The sequence below is a fragment of the Mustela nigripes genome, chromosome 4 (genome assembly GCF_022355385.1).
Source record: "Mustela nigripes isolate SB6536 chromosome 4, MUSNIG.SB6536, whole genome shotgun sequence".
Lineage (NCBI taxonomy): Eukaryota > Metazoa > Chordata > Mammalia > Carnivora > Mustelidae > Mustela > Mustela nigripes.
The window spans coordinates 125,972,477-125,989,515 of NC_081560.1; the positions used below are offsets into that span (position 1 = coordinate 125,972,477).

Genomic DNA, 17,039 nt, shown 5'->3' on the forward strand with positions numbered 1-17,039 from the left:
CATAAGGCAATAAAAATATCTTCATGTATGAGTTTATAGCCAAATCGTATGTTCAGTAGTTTGGAAATAGTGACAAAAGTTGTTTGAATGTGTTGAAGATATTTCTTAGAGAGATTCCAGATTGCACCTGACTCAGTTTCTCTGATGATTTTAAAATGATGAAAAAGAGGCCCAAGGAAGAATTCCATAGGCAGTTTAAGTTACAGACGCCCAGGTTTCACAAAAGACTCCTTTCATTTGAGAAACTTTGCAAACTCTACCCAAGCTTATGTATTTAATAAAAACAATTTACATTTTAGAATTCCATCCTCAGAAAGGAAGGAATAAGTTATGCACATCTCTAAATGTGTGGTGATTCAGCTGTCTGCTTGGGCTCTCATACTTTCATTTAGGAGCTGCTTCCTTTGGTGCTGATGTTTGAGCTGCCAATCGCTGGGATTCTTCAACCAGTTCCCGATCCTAACTCCCCCTCGATTCAGCACATATCACAAACGTACAACATTTCGGTGTCATTTAAGCAGCGTTCTCGAATGTATGGTGCTACTGTGATAGTACGAGGGTCTCAGAATAACACCAGTGCTGTGAAGGTAAGTAATTGAGATAATTATAACATCCTAAGTGTACAAATGATGCAAGTTTTATTTTTATTTTTTTTAGATTTTATTGAGTGAGAGATAAAGTGACTATGAGCGGCGAGGGGAAAGGGCAGAGGGAGAGGGAGAAACAGACTCTCTACAGAACAAGGAGCCTGATGCAGGGCTCCATCCCAGGACCCTGCGGTCATGACCTGAGCCAAAGGCAGACACTTAAACATCTGAGCCACCCAGTGCCCCAAAGCAAATTTTATTTTTTAAAGGATTTTAAATTAATTCATTTTCCAGAATTTTCCCTCGAATTGCATTTTGGTTTATAGAATGTGTTGAGTCTATCCATAGTTAGTAGAAGTGCACTAGAGTCTTTTCTTGTATGTGGATAGTTATTCTATAGGATTATTTCTTTCCTACTCTTCTCTCGTAGGAAGGAACTGCCATGCTGTTGGAACATCTCGCTGGGAGCCTAGCATCAGCTATTCCCGTGAGCACACAACTAGACATTGCAGCTCAACATCATCTCTTTATGATGGGTCGAAATGGAAGCAACATCAAACATATCATGCAAAGAACAGGTGCTCAGATCCACTTTCCTGACCCCAGTAATCCACAAAAGAAATCCACCGTCTACCTCCAGGGCACCATTGAGTCTGTCTGTCTTGCAAGGCAATATCTCATGGTAGGTTTACTGAAATTAGTGTTACAATTTCATTTTATTTTATTTACTTATTTGGGTACAGTGTATGTGGCTACACACACCTTACTACTGTGGTATTTATGAAAACACTTTGGAAGCCTTCTCAAATAAATTTCTTGCTAAAAGGAAGTAAAATAAGAATAAAGTATGTAATCCCTTACAGGCTCAATTTCATTACATAGGTGAGTAATTTCTTTGCTGTACTTTTTTTAAACTTAAACTAAACACAGAAGAGTATACAATGAAATAATGCACTGTATTGGGGCGCCTGGGTGGCTCAGTGGGTTAAGCCGCTGCCTTCAGCTCAGGTCATGATCTCAGGGTCCTCTCTCTCTCTGCCTGCCTCTCTGCCTGCTTGTGATCTCTGTCTGTCAAATAAATAAATAAAATCTTTAAAAAAAAAAATAATGCACTGTATTTCATGCAGGGTGATTATTTTCTCCTGACATGTAGTATTTGTCTGCATTTGACAAAGAAAGTCTATTTAAACAGAAAAGTAAAAATACCTTTTACCCTCAAAAATATAAATTTTGGTAGCATGAAACATGTGAACATTTCTCAGATCTCTGATACAATTTAAAAAATGGTATTTAAGCCACATATTTGTCTTAATGCATTGAAGTAAATAGTCATTATATAATTCATTACTGCTTCCTATTTAAAATGTGCAGTATTTCTTTTTTTTTAAATTTCTTTTCAATATTCCAGAATTCATTGCTTATGCACCCAGTGCTCCATACAATATGTGCCCTCCATAATACCCACCACCAGGCTCACCCAACTCCCCGCTCCAAAACCCTCAGTTTGTTTCTCAGAGTCCATAGTCTGTCATGATTTGTCTCCCTCTCTGATTTCCCCCAATTCACTTCTCTCCATCTGCCATGTCCTCGGTTATTCCCTATGCTCCACAAGTAAGTGAAACCATATGATAATTGACTCTCTCTGCTTGACTTATTTCACTCAGCATAATCTCTTCCTGTCCCGTCCTTGTTGATACAAAAGTTGGGTATTCATCCTTTCTGATGGAGGCATAGTGTATAGGGCCCATATCATCTTTATCCATTTGTTCATTGAAGAGCATCTTGGTTCTTCCCACAGTCCTTCCTATATTCATTTAAAAGCATGTATTGCATGAAGCCCTGGGTGTGGTGCAAAAACAATGAATTCTGGTACACTGAAAAGAAATAAAAAAACAAACAACAGCACCACAGTGTATAGGTTGATACATAGTTAACAAAATGGATTGACTGACATAATGTGGACTTGCAATTATCTTATTAAAAATACCACTGTATTCTCCTGTTCAAGAAATTGACCTTTAGTGACATTTGAAACAGTAAGCCTTGGGCGTGGTCTTTACTAATAATAACTTGCAGAATTTGTTTTTGAGAAACTTTCAGAAAGTCCAGTTTTTGCTTTTTAAGAGAGGAGCATAAGCAGGGAGGGGAGTGGCAGTAGGATAAGCAGAGAGAGAATCTTAAGCAGACTCTGGAGTCCTGGATGCCAGGACTGAGATCATGAAGAGTCCAATGCTTAACTAACTGAGCCACCCAGGGACCCCAGAAAATCCAAAAGATAAGAACTTGTTATAATCTTTAAGGATTGTAATATATAATTATTTTGTTGTGAATGATTTTTTTAGCCAAGCTTAATTTATAAAGATACTTTTTTTTTTAATTTTTTTAAGGTTTTACTTATTTATTTGATGCAGAGAGAGAGAGAGCACACAAGCAGGAAGAGCAGCAGGCAGAGGGAGAAACAGGCTCGCCACTGAGCAGAGACCTGGATGTGGGGCTGGATCCCAGGATCCTGGGATTATGACCTGAACCGAAGGCAGCGGCTTAACTGACCAAGCCACCCGGGCATCACATAAGGATACTTTTAATAAACCACTAGTTAGGTAGCATATTCGTGTCCAAAGATGATTATGATTGCTCTTCATAACTTTCTTTTTTCTGTTTTTTTTTCTTTAGGTATTATTTTAAGTGAACTTTTTCAAGCATTCTGTATAGTTAGGAATTCATATTCATACTTTGGTCATACCTACCAAAAATATAAGTATGCAATGAGATACAGTTTTGTACAATATTAAAAGAAGAGAGTGGGTGCCTAGGTGGCTCAGTGGGTTAAAGCCTCTGCCTTCAGCTCAGGTCATGATCTCAGGGTTCTGGGATCGAGCCCCGCATCGGGCTCTCTGCTCAGCAGAGAGCCTGCTTCCCCTCTATTTGTCTGCCTGCCTCTCTGCCTACTTGTGATCTCTGTCTGTCAAATAAATAAATAAATAAATAAATAAATCTTTAAAAAAATAAATAAAAGAAGGGAGGAAGAAGGGATAAATTAATAGGCTTTAACCTAAGGGCATCTGGGTGACTCCGTTGTTTAAGCGTCTGACTCTTGATTTCAGTCAGGTCATGATCTCTGGGTCATGATCTCAAACCGCACATTGGGCTCCACACTCAGCACAGAGTCTGCTTGAGTTTTCTCCCTCTACCCTTCCCCCAAGACATGTATGTGTACTGTCTCTCTCTCAAATAAATAAATAAATCTCTAAAGGAAATGAAAGGCCTTAACATACATTTTAAATACAGAAATTACTTTTATCCGTAAGGAAAATGGAACACCATGATTTCTTTTAATTCCAGTGTATTTGACTATTACTTCTGCCAATACTTATGTACAGAACCCAGCAGTTGGGCTAGCACTGAGTGTCTTGGGAATCAAGTATGAGATTCCTATAGTTAGTAGATTCAGGGCCGGGAAGAAAGCATCAGAGAAAAAACAAGTGCGGACCTCAGCAGAGCTAAAAAGTAAGAAAGCTAAAAGAAGAAACAGTAGTAGCACTTTACTCCAGGAAGGAGGTAAGGTTGGAGCTGCACCAGAAGAGAGGTAGGTCTTCAGTTGGTGAAGAAGCCTTTGGATGAATTGAGACCAAAGTATAGAATCCATTTGAAAAATAGGAGGCTGGTCTAGCCTGGAGGAAGGGGCAGATGTATGAACATACAGGCCTATGATTTTACAAGCAAAGCTGTGTCAAAATGTGGAGATCTTGAAATGCTGAAACATGGTTAGATTTCATTCAGAAGACAATAAAAGCCAGTACTTTAAGTCTTTGAGCAAAAGCACAGGATTAGTCCCCTTGATGTGGTTCAGTGTCTAGTTTCTGGCATCACTAACAAAATGGAAGTCAGAGAATGGATGAATTTTCCAAGGTGGAAAGTGGGTAAAAAACTCAGGGCCAATAACAGAAACTTCAGACACATATAATTTTGTCATTCAAAAATAGTTTGTGCCCTCAGCATTATTTCCACACGAATTCCCTAAGCTTTGTGAAAGCATGTGATTGAGCTTTAATACTTTGGTTTACTCTTTCAGCCCATAGAATATTGCATTATTTGTAGGCATGTTATATTATCAGATGTTTAAATGAGTAACATTTTACCTCCTGCACTTTCTACTGTGACATTTCTTAGGGTTGTCTTCCCCTTGTGCTGATGTTTGATATGAAGGAAGAAATTGAAGTTGATCCACAGTTCATTGCTCAGTTGATGGAACAGCTCGATGTCTTCATCAGTATTAAACCAAAGCCGAAACAACCAAGCAAGGTTGGTTCAGATCTGGGCCCAGAAGACCACATATCCTATCCCATTCTAGATTACTTTTTTATTTTCATATACATGTATATTTTCATATATATGGAATTAAATATTCTATGTAATATATATGTCATTATATATTATACTTTGTTATTTAAATATATAAGTTAGTAAAAACATTCATTTTTGATCATCATTTTTCTTTTTGTGTTGGTTTTGGAGTTTATTTTTAATGACCATTATTTCTTACAAACATATGAGTAAGAAAAGACGTGGTAACTTTCAGCTTTATTAAGTTATCAGAGAGTTGATAAGGCTAAACATTGTCTTAAATGTGTATGTGTCCATATCCAATGTAATTTTTAAAATATTTAATTTACATACTCTTTGCGAGCCACTCTGCTAGCCCTGGAGATTTAAAGAATAGGTGTTCATTCTCTTTAATAAATAATAAACTAATAATGATAATCAAAAGTAAATAATGATGTGTCCTCCATTCAGTCTTCTTGGAACTTCTCTAACATGTTACAAAATTTCAGTAATTCCATGTATAGTCAAAATTTAATGGGAGAAACTTGATGATAGTAAATGCTAGTGAGAATGTGAGGGAAGAGGCAAATTGGCATAGCCACTCTGAGGAGCAATTTGGGACCTTCTAATCACACTGAAAATACTGATATCCTCCTGCCCGCCGGCATTGTACACCCAGTTAGACACCCTGAGGAGACCTATGTACCAGAGTCAAAGGACAAGAATGGTGTGGAATAAAAGAAGCAAGTCGCATAATAACATGTACTGAGTAATAACATTAATGTATCTTTTTATTCTAGTAGGTAAAACCCCAAACATTTGTGCTTTCCATTTTTTAATTTCTATAAATCTTATTATATATGTATCATGGTGTAAGGTATATCACAGACGATTTTTATAGATATAAATATCATGGTATTCAGTGTCCAACTTAAAAACAATCGTGCCTTCATCAAAAGAAAACTTTAAAAGAAAAAGAGAGGTTTGTTTCTAAGTGATAAAATGAGTTTAAAGTTAGAGAACAGGACATTAATTTTATGTGTCCTGAAGTGTCATGCTTAACTAATTTGAGTTGACTGGAGTCACTGCAGACACAGTGACTTCCAAGACTGGAAGATACAGCCAGAAGAGACTTTGTGCATGTGAAGAGTGTCAGGCACAACAGGATCTTCTGGAGTTCAGTACTAAATGAGCCAAGTCAGGGGGCTATAGATGAAAAGTGAGAATTCTAGAGCCTCGTTGCATCCCAGGGCCATTTAGTTCTGTCTGCCTGACCCGGATGCTGAGTACTGCTTTAACTGCTTTTTCAGTCACAAATTTTCTTTATTGCCCATTGAGGCTCTCCTCTTGAGTTCACACTTCCAATTTTCTAGAGGAGTCCATTGAGAAAAAGAAAAATTACTGTTTAGAAGTTTGTTTTACCATAAGCTTTGCCATTGATATGCCATCTGTGAGGAACAGGGGTACCTCAAGGTCTATTAGTTAACTAGTAGGCTATAAATGTCAAACGTAAGTGACTGTTACTATGCAGTCTATATATGGTGACAAGTTTGAGTTGTTTTGTAAAAATGTGATCAAAGGGAGAAAGCTTTAATGTAACAGCGCGAGGATGCCAAGGGAATGGGCTGTACAGGCAGACCACCTGAGGTCCAGTCCTCTTGCTGCCCCTGCCCAGCTGTGACCATGGGTAGGACCCTTATCCTCCCTGAATGTGAATCACAATTCCCATCCAGAAGGTTTCTGGCAAGCATCAAGATTTATGTACAGCTTCTACCCCAGTGCCTGGAACACAGGACACACCCAGAAAATTATAACTAACCCTTTATGGTTTTACCACAAGGAGCAAACTTAAGAAATAAGTGGTTAGAATTTTTCAGTTGATTTTAAAACCGCATCAATATATTTCTTCCTGGAATCCTTATTACCATATTCATTTCTCACCCACCTCCCCAGTTCATTGTAGACTACTCGCATGTCACCTTTTTCTTTCCCATTATGTGTTTTCATAGTCTGTGATTGTGAAAAGTGTTGAGAGAAATGCCTTAAATATGTATGAAGCAAGGAAATGTCTCCTCGGACTTGAAAGCAGTGGGGTTACCATAGCAACCAGCCCGTCCCCAGCATCGTGCCCTGCCGGCCTGGCATGTCCCAGCCTGGACATCTTAGCTTCGGCAGGCCTCGGACTCACTGGACTAGGTATAAAATTTATTATTACAGCGCTTCTCAGTCACTGGGGGATTGCTTAGCCCGTTCCCTTTCTTTCTACCATCTGGGGCTACAGTTTTTAAAGGCTCTTTTTTTTCCCCATGTCAGGCCCAAAGATTAGGTGAAAAAGCAACAAAACTCACATCAATCCATTTTGGGTTTTTTTGTTAGACTCCAAAGATTTTGTACCTAGATTCTTTTTATTTTGGCATAAATAACCAAGGTCTGACTGTTTTATTTTCAGTGGCTGTGTTTGTTCTTCTAAATTAAGAATGCCACTGAGAGTGAAGCTCTGAGAGCAGGCTGACTATAATTTATGTGCTTATTCTCTCTTGCATTGGCAATATTGCCATCCATCCCTAGAGGTAAAGATTATCCAGTTTGTTTTTCAAAAAGTAATTGCAAATCTGTAGGAGGGGTAGAGAGAGTGGGAGGTGGGAGCAAGCAGACACCCCCCCTCCCCCGCTGGTGGTCATCACAGCCTCATCCAGACACAGGGAATCTAGCTGCAGCTACCAAGAGGAGCGATGACCTGTGTTTCTATCTACAGCACAGGGTAGAAGGTGGAAGAACGTCCTCCCTCGGTGCTGTAGCTCTTTGAGAACAGGGCGGGGCGCTTCTTACTTGTGCCCTGTACCGCCTCATTTGTGGAGTCCTGGCTTACAGGTGGGGTTTCATTGCCATATTCCCATTAGGACAGGCTCACTACTTTCTTGCACATGTTTCCGTAGCCTTAATATGAAAAGTGAAAGTAATAGCCCTACAAAATCCCCTTGCCTCATTCAGTATTGATCTGAGACAGAAAAAACACTCTTCGCCTTCTGTCACTTCTTTTTTTCTAACAGCTATTTCTTGCTTTTAAAAATTATATGGTTATAATATGATTAAGATTCCAGGTAGCCCTGTCTAGACACCATTACAGTAAAGACAGACTCTTTACCCCTTGGCCTCTACTCTCCCCAAATCGTCCCTTGCACTAAACAGTCATAACAACACGTGCATGTCAGTTAGGATGTGCCAGTGAGATAATCTGGCAGGAACCAAGTTCTTCCTGCACCAGAGCAAAGATTCAGTTACTCAGTTTCTAAAATGTTTTCATGTCTATTCCTATCCTGTAATACTTAATACTTTCAATATTATGAAAAAGTTATATACAACTTCATATTTTACTTTAGAATATATTTAAATGCCTGAAGAGAAGTTTCATTACTTAAATCAAACATTAAATCCTTAAAAGAAGCAAAAAACAAACAAAAAAATTGTCTCTGAGGAAAGTTTTTGTACTTACTGAGATGGACCATGGACCACAGGGATGGTTGTGTGTTTTGACAAAATAAAAGCAAACTGTTCCAAGTAACTCAGCCTCTTCAAAAACATAATCATTCTACTGCAGGAGAACCTTCCCCTATTCTCTGCTAATTGTAAGTGGTTTGAAAAGAGTTTGTTTGGAAACAGAAAACAAGTGACTTATAGTTAGAAATAAAGATGAATTTCCAGGGGCGCCTGGGTGACTCAATGGGTTAAAGCCTCTGCCTTCTGCTCAGGTCATGATCCCAGGGTCCTGGGATGGAGCCCCACATCAGGGCTCTCTGCCTGGCAGGGAGCCTGCTTCCTCCTCTCTCTCTGCCTGCCTCTCTGCCTACTTGTGATCTCTGTCTGTCAAATAAATAAATAAAATCTTTAAAAAAAAAAAATAAAGATGAGTTTCCACTAGAGCAGAAGTATGTTCATCCTGGCCAGTTGAAATGAATGCAAAGCAGCTGGCATTGCTCAGTAACCCTGACTGCATCCCTGATTTACATACACCTAACTTCTGGTTCTGATCAGCATCTGTTTGTAGATAGTCTGGGTTCTGTGTTGGAGTTGTATCATGTAGTATCTCTTGGGAATATTCGAAAGAAGGTAATCTATCACTCATATTATATTTGGAAAATATCAGACTCTCATTGTGCATTCCGAATGGCAATATTGGTGCCCATCTGTATTTTTAATATTGAGTGTATGCATATTGACTTGGCATTCATTTATTGCAGGTCTTTTGGGGCCTACCACCTTATCTCTAAACACATCAACAACTCCAAACTCACTCTTGAATGCTCTTAATAGCTCAGTCAGTCCTTTGCAAAGTCCAAGTTCTGGCACCCCCAGCCCCACATTATGGGCACCCCCGCTTGCTAACACTTCAAGTGCCACAGGTGAGTGTCATTTAAGTACAATCAAAGGCATGTTGGTGTGGTTTTTTGTATCAGTTTTTAAATAAAATGTACCAGTTGTCCCGTTTCCTTAGGGAAAAATTATGGTTCAAAGCATACTGCGGCTAAAGAGAAACTCCCCAGTGTGTAAATTAGTTAAAATGAAGCATGACAAAGCTGTGAGTTTTTAATAAAAGTAGAATATAATCTTCCAACATGACAAACAGATCAGGAAAAAGAGTGTGATGAGCAGGAAGCAGTGGCAATAACACATGAAGCTAACTGACCTCATAATTAGGAAATGTCGGTTCCAGTTGGACAGATGTGCCTGATAGTCATATGGACAGGCTAACTCTAGCTAGTTTCCTCCTCCGTACAGTGAAGAGCTTAGGTTAAGTATTCTCTCAAGTCTGGTTCGATTTTAACATTGTTTTGTGTTTTTATAGTAATGGTAAACCTATTTACGAGAGGTATCAAAACTGAACTCTTCTGAATTTGTAGTAACAAAAATGAAGTTTTTTGGTTTTACTGAATATGATAAAGTAATATTTGTCAAATATGAGCTTTTTTCTAATATCTGTCTGCATGAAATGTCATTGTAGGTTTTTCTGCTATACCACACCTTATGATTCCTTCTACTGCCCAAGCCACATTAACTAATATTTTGTTGTCTGGTGTACCCACCTACGGGCACACAGCTCCATCTCCCCCTCCTGGCTTGACTCCTGTCGATGTCCATATCAACAGTATCCAGACAGAAGGCAAAAAAATCTCTGCTTCTTTAAATGGACATGCACAGGTAACGTTCTTTGCTAGAGGAGTGTGATCTATGCTGTTTCTAAGAGATAAGCCTCTGGTAATATGTTTAAACTTCCACCTGAAATGAATTTTAGAATGGTAGCCATATCTGTATGTTATTTTCTGTTATCGTTTTAGTCTCCGAATATAAAATATGGTGCAATAGCCACTTCATCACTTGGGGAAAAAGTGCTGAGTGGGAATCACAGTGACCCATCTAGACAGACAACTGGACCTGAGCAGCCATCTCCCAAGTCAAACCCTGTGGAAGGTAACTTTCCTTCTGAACTGACGTTACCCAGATAAAGGGGTTCGTAAAGTCTCTGCGGTGATTTCAAGCTGGTTTTGCTAACCATTTATGACTCATCCTACGTCAAGTATGCAGAAAGACATCTTGAATGAAATTCCAAAGAACACAGGGCACAATAAACTGAAAAACACTTCCCACAGAAAGAATCACTTCCCATTACATTGGAACTTCCTAAATTAAAGTGGATGTAATTGTGTAAGAGGAAAGCATCAATTTAGTAAATGTATACATATAATTTTTTTCCAAGTAGAGTGTTTCTTTTTCTAAAACGCTTCCACCCCTAATAAATCTTTTGAAAATGTGAGGGTCTTCTCTTTAAATTTCATCTTGAATGAAATTTGGGACAGCCTGAATTTATAGTGTCTTCTTTGCAGCTGAAAGCTGTTTTACCTGGGTCTCCCTTGAGTTGGGTTCTGATTTGTTTCCATCTCAAGTGGTTGTTGATGATAAGGTGACATTTGGATTTTCACTTTATCCCTTCTGCAGGTTGTAACGATGCTTTTGTTGAAGTAGGCATGCCTCGAAGTCCTTCCCATTCTGGGAATGCTGGTGACTTGAAACAGATGATGGGTCCTTCCAAAGTTTCCTGTGCCAAGAGGCAGACAGTAGAACTGTTGCAGGGCACAAAAAACTCACACTTACAGTATGTATTTTAATCTTTAAAAGTCCTTGATCCTTTGAAAGAAAATGTCTAACACGCTGGATTTGTTTTAAACTCAGTAGTTGGTGTTCTTTGGTTCAAGTGAGTTTGATCTATTCCGAGAGTGTTTTTTATTTTTCTTTTTAATACTCTTTTTCCTTTTAAAATTTCTACTAAGGATTACTAGCTGGTAATTTTCACTCTTCTGTCCTCTCTATAGTGATTGGATTTGTATCTGGGTTCTCTAAACCGTCTCTGTGCTCTGACACTTTAACATCCTCCCTGCTCTTCAATACGGCAGTATTTACTCTCTGTTTTTTCTGTTGGAAATTTTCCTCCTGTGAATTCTCCTTTGTTTTGCTTTGAATTTCTAACTTAAACTAGGCTTCCTTGTCCCAAGGTAGTAAATTGCAAACTATGGTAATAAATACTTGACAGTTTCATGATTTTATTTATTACAAACCACCATGAGTATAAATACATATATTGTAGTAACTGTAACTCTCCCTTACCATAATAGCACAGTTACAAATGTGTTATCCTTACTCTATCTTCTTTTTCTTTCTTTTTTTTTTTTTTTCAAATAGATAGTCTATTCACACTTTTTAAAAAAGGCAATACAGTGGAGTGCCTCTGTGTTGAAAGATTTTGCTCCTCTCCATCTCCATCTACCCAATTTCCTCTACTGTCTTATTAGTTTTCTTGTATATCCTTACAGGGGAGACTATCTTAAGACAAATATAGCCTTTATATTTTTATTTCCTGTGTTTCTTACTGAAATCTGTTTTGCTTTTATAAACTCTTTGATCACTTAACTACTCTCGTTCCCATTTTGTCCAAATCTGCTTTCTCTGTGTTTTTCCTTATGTGGTACTAGTAGCCACGGTGAACATTATTCAGCGTAGGTTAGAGAAGTAAATTTGCTTTCTTCCCTGTGTGGAAGCATTTGAAGGGTATGCCTGTTCCTTTCATCGTTAAATAAGTTCTGAACTTACCTCTCATCTAAATTAAGCTGCGACCTCCAGAATGGTCTCTCTGTAGCTACCCTTTCAGCAGCTCAGTCGGTCCTTTATTTTGTTCCAGCAATTTTTTTGAACATGGAAGTCTGATCTTGTCACACTCTGGCTTTAACGGCACCAGTCGTGCACATGGCTTGCTTCCTTTGCTTTGCTTACGCTGTTCTCTGGGCCTTCACAGGCCCCTGCCTGCCCAACCTGCAGAGGCCCTTTGCATTCCCCTGTGTGAAGCCACTGGGAACTTTTGTCAAGCAAACAAAGTGCATTGCTCCTCCTCCTATATTCCAGTAGCCTGCTCCCAGTTCTCCTGGCACAATGGAACAGTGAATGACAAAAGAAAGAATGAACCAATCAGATCAGCTCTTTTCCTAATACTATTCTTTATTTCTCTTTTACTTGAGCTTAACGTGCACTTGGATTTGAACTTGTGCATGTATAGAGCATTACCAATCTTGCAATTCAGATCATTTTTCCTATTTTAAGGAACATTTTTATGTTCATCCATGCACCCTGAACAGGTGTTGGGAAATACTTATTTATCTGAAACCTGTGTCATAGTAGATTTGTTAGCAATACCCTATGCATTTCACACACAGGAACTGGATCATCTGTATGCCTTCAGGTTGACTTGTTTCTGCTTAGACTGTGTATGCACGAATCATTGCTCTCTCTTTGACGTATCCAAATTAGAAATCTTGTCTGTGTGTCTGTTCTGTATGTATCACAGACATATGCCAAACATACTACATATAATGTTTGTGAAAATGTGTCATGAAATAGTTTCAACTCCAGCTCTAGAGTCATATGCTTGGGTTAAAATCCCAGCACTATCCTTTACTTAGAGGTGTGACCTTGGTTGAGGTACATGGTTATCTGTAAAATGGGAATAATACGACTGCCTAACTCAGAGCAGCCTTGTGAAGAAGATGAAATGAAATAATACATGTAAATAGTTAACAGTGGTAAACATAGACTGAATGTGCACGTAGGAAACATTCAGTACATTTGTATATAAACATGGACTGTTAAATTCCGAACTGTTTCACAGCAGCACTGACAGGTTGCTCTCGGACTCTGAGCTGAGTGCTGCAGAAAGCCCTTTGGCTGACAAGAAGGCTCCCGGAAGTGAGCGTGCCGCGGAGAGGGCTGCAGCTGCCCAGCAAAACTCCGAAAGGGCTCGTCTGGCCCCACGGCCATCGTATGTCAATATGCAGGTAATGAGGAGAAATGGGAGAGTTATCTAGATGTGGGGTGGTAACTTAGGGAATGGGGAATTCAGCAAATGTTTAACAATAGAGCAGAAATTTGGTTTTCCTTCAGTGCTCTAGTCAAAATTAAATTTAAATATATAGGTAGTAGTTAGGAATTGGTTTTGCAATAAACATTAAAAAATAAAAAGCTTGAGTAAGAAGAATTCTTTAAAGTGTATTAAAATTCACAATAAGATGGTCTGTGTCGCTATGTCTTATGTAAATGATATTATTTCTCTGTTACTTAAAGTTTAGATAAATGTAAAAACTTATTTTTAAGTATCACTGCCTCATAACATAGTCTTGGATAAATATATCTTTCTATATGCTTAATGGAGATAATAAATTTGGTGTCATTTAGATAGTTATAAAAATAATTAAAGTGAAATTTAGGTTTTTGAAAGTAGATGCCAGGTATTATTGAAGACTATGTTAGTTGAGAGATGTATGATCATATTAAACAATTTCTTCAGCAGGGATCTTCTCTGTATCCATTTTTAAAGTATTAGGCCAGTAAATCAAAATAGACTATTGATCATAAAATTCAGAAATTTGATTTCCATATAAACGACAATATGAGAAAGAAGGATTTCATACTTTGTGCTTTTAGAGACTCTTATAAACATTTGATTTCAGTGTCAGAATTACTGGGTAGACTTTCCTACTTTATAGTAGATTTATTATCTCCAGTCTCCCCCACCTCCCCAGAAAAGGGGAAAGCTTTTCACAGAATCTTAAAAACAAGCTGTCACTGCTATGTCAAAAAAAGTAATTTATGTCACTAAATTATACCTCTATAATTTTAGTGAAAACTGCAGTTAAGTCCTGCTTGTCTGTTTTTTAAATCCTTCACATTTGAACATTTTCACGAGTTATTAGATGAATGTTTTTACAAAACCTGTCTTTTTTAAAGTGTCAAAGTTTAAAAAAAAAAACACATTTGTTACATTTTTCCTGATGGATTTATTTTCAGTTAATATAAATTAAAGCTTTCATTATACGAAGTACCTCATTCCCTGTATGATTCCTTTTGGTTTTTGTCCCTCTTGTAGTTCCCTTCTTTTCCTTCAGATTTATATCTAGTGAATCATTTTCACATTCCTTTCTTTTGGGATGGATGAGAATGTTCTTGGTGAAAGAGTTTTAACTTAGATGTATTTATGCTCTTAATGAAGAGCTAACTTTTTAAATTGCTAAAAATTCAATGGTTGTAGTCATCAAGCATTGACCGAGAAAGACTGAAGATTTCACTGATTCCTGCACCTAAAAAATGATCTCTGTCTCCTGACCCTTCTTGGAACACTGCATCTCTAGCTCTCTCTTTACATTTACCTCACTTCCTAATTTATTTTGTAGTCATTTATTTGTTTCTTAAACACATCCCTGCTCAGATTCTGTGTGTTTTGAGGCTCTAGACCTTTGTTGATGCATTGTTGTATTCTTCTACAAAGAGCAACATAATCTCTTTAACCAGAAGACACTCGATATTTACTGAACAGGTGAATTTAGGATCTAATCATTAAAAGTTGATTTTAATTCCCAATGCCATTTTAGACCTATAATTTTTAAAAACACCAAACTATGTTATCTGAAAATCTGGCTCTCCTGATTTACTGTCATTTTCTTAGAGTTAATCACACATCTTAGTTTGTCTGGGTCAGCCCATTTACTTTTATAATTCTGGCCTAATTTTTATTTGTAGCACATTTCTCTCTCAGAAATATAGTTTCAGACCATACATTATACAGGCATGCTAGATCTAATGGTATAGTTCTCCTAGAAGAAGGGTCAAAAGAGCTCTCACCAACTGGTTCTTGGCCCTCTTGGTAGGCCTTAAGACATTCTTAAATCAAACCTTACATAGTCCCTAAATTGGAGAGCTGAGAACACTAGTTTTGCATTTGAGATGTAGCTGTGTCTGGACTGCTTTCTTCAAAATGACCTACCTTGGTCCTCGGTAGACGTATGATTGAAGTCACTTATTCATTGTGAATGGAAAGAATGAATGGTAACATCCTAGACCAGTAGAAGAAGTAGCTAGGTTTAATTTTATTGCATGGCTTTAATGTCATTACAGATCAAAGCTAGGCATTTGTCATGTATCTCACTTCAAAAGCAAGGACTGTGCCAATTAGGCTAAATAATTTAAATTGTCTTAACATCATCCCATTTCAGGCCACGATTTACTTAAGTGAGGAGGGGATGTAGAGAAACAAAGAGACCAGTAGATAACCAGAAAGCATTTTGGTAATGCCTTATGTTGGGAAACTTAGCCTATTGTTGGGTTATTCACTATACTTTAGCATCTGTTGGCCCTGGTGTGTTAAATACTCACAATAAATAGGATTTTTTCCCTTTTGAAGAAAAATTTCTGATTCTTATCACTTTCATATTAGAAGTAGTTAATTTATTCTAATTAATTAGTTTGAAAACATGTTTAAATTTATCAGACTTGTGCTACATTACTATCATATTAATGGTACAAAGCTTAGCATGTGTCCCAGACAGATTCATGGGCTGTAGTCAAAACCTTTGTTCTCTAATTATGGGGTATTGGCAAGACATTTGGACAGACTGGCAATAAAGATATTTTTTCTCTTTTATTTTCAGGCATTTGACTATGAACAAAAGAAACTATTAGCAACCAAAGGTATGTGCTGTGTTAATGATCAAAACTTTGATTTTTTTTTTCTAGGAGACCATAAAAAGTTTCCTAGTAGTCATGTTGAATTAAGAAATTGGACCTTCATGAAAAAAAAACCTACAGTGTTTAGGTTCAAGTTACACAAATTTTGTTGGAAATGAATGTGTTTTGTTGAATAGATTAGCGTTAGATTAATTAAGAAATAATGTAACATTTTTCAGTTTACTGTTACTTTGTATAAAGTATTTTATGAAGGTACTTTAAGGCATTTCATGTTAAGAAATAATACTCAGTGATACTTTCTTTACATATATCAAAGAAACAACATTCATCAATATTTTATTTTAGAAAAAACATTAAAAATACCAAACATTTGTTTTATATGCTGTCTCCCAAAGCTATGTTAAAGAAACCAGTGGTGACAGAAGTCAGAACACCCACAAATACCTGGAGTGGCCTGGGGTTTTCTAAATCCATGCCAGCCGAAACCATAAAGGAGCTGAGAAGGGCCAACCATGTGTCCTATAAGCCCACAATGACAACGACTTTTGAGGTTCGTAGAGTCATGACTTACCCATTCTTCCTGTCTGTTCTTTCAGCCAAGGAGTGGTATCATTCTTTATTTACATAAGGAAAAGTTGTTAATGGTGATTTGTTCTAATTTCTGTTCCTGTAAACATATTGCTATCAAATTGATACAGTCTAATATATTATGGTCTTTACCTTCACTCAGAGTTGTTGATCAGCTACTAGAGAGATGTAAATTTGGATAAATTGTGATTTTGTTAGAGGGGGGAGTGTCACAAATGATAGAGCAGGGCTGAGATTAAGCAAAGGACAGATGTAATATTCCATAAGAGTTATAAAGACTCCCTTTATTTAAGGGTATCACTCACCAGCAGACCCACTATAGGGGGGCAAAGGCCAACACTCAACAAAAATAAGTTTTCAGATATGAGTTAAAATTTAGCATGTTCAGATGTGGCAGGAACACAGCAGGAGGTATCATAAACAAGAGCTCCAAAATTTTATGTTTCCCAGATGTTGGCTGCATGGCTCAGGGTGAGACTGGGA

General features: G+C 37.7%; 1 protein-coding gene across 4 annotated transcripts in view; it reads left to right on the forward strand.

Moving 5' to 3' along the window:
• BICC1 (BicC family RNA binding protein 1) overlaps positions 1–17,039 on the forward strand; it is a 262,369-nt gene that overhangs the window by 225,618 nt on the left and 19,712 nt on the right. For 3 of the 4 annotated variants that reach the window (XM_059397444.1, XM_059397443.1, XM_059397441.1), the window contains exons 7-17: positions 393–587; positions 1,018–1,269; positions 4,758–4,889; positions 6,920–7,106; positions 9,149–9,310; positions 9,910–10,106; positions 10,244–10,376; positions 10,902–11,058; positions 13,120–13,285; positions 15,932–15,971; positions 16,364–16,518. In XM_059397444.1, coding sequence (XP_059253427.1) covers positions 393–587; positions 1,018–1,269; positions 4,758–4,889; positions 6,920–7,106; positions 9,149–9,310; positions 9,910–10,106; positions 10,244–10,376; positions 10,902–11,058; positions 13,120–13,285; positions 15,932–15,971; positions 16,364–16,518 — 1,776 coding nt within the window. The remainder of the gene's footprint in view (positions 1–392; positions 588–1,017; positions 1,270–4,757; positions 4,890–6,919; positions 7,107–9,148; positions 9,311–9,909; positions 10,107–10,243; positions 10,377–10,901; positions 11,059–13,119; positions 13,286–15,931; positions 15,972–16,363; positions 16,519–17,039) is intronic. The other variant, XM_059397442.1, reaches the window with a different exon arrangement.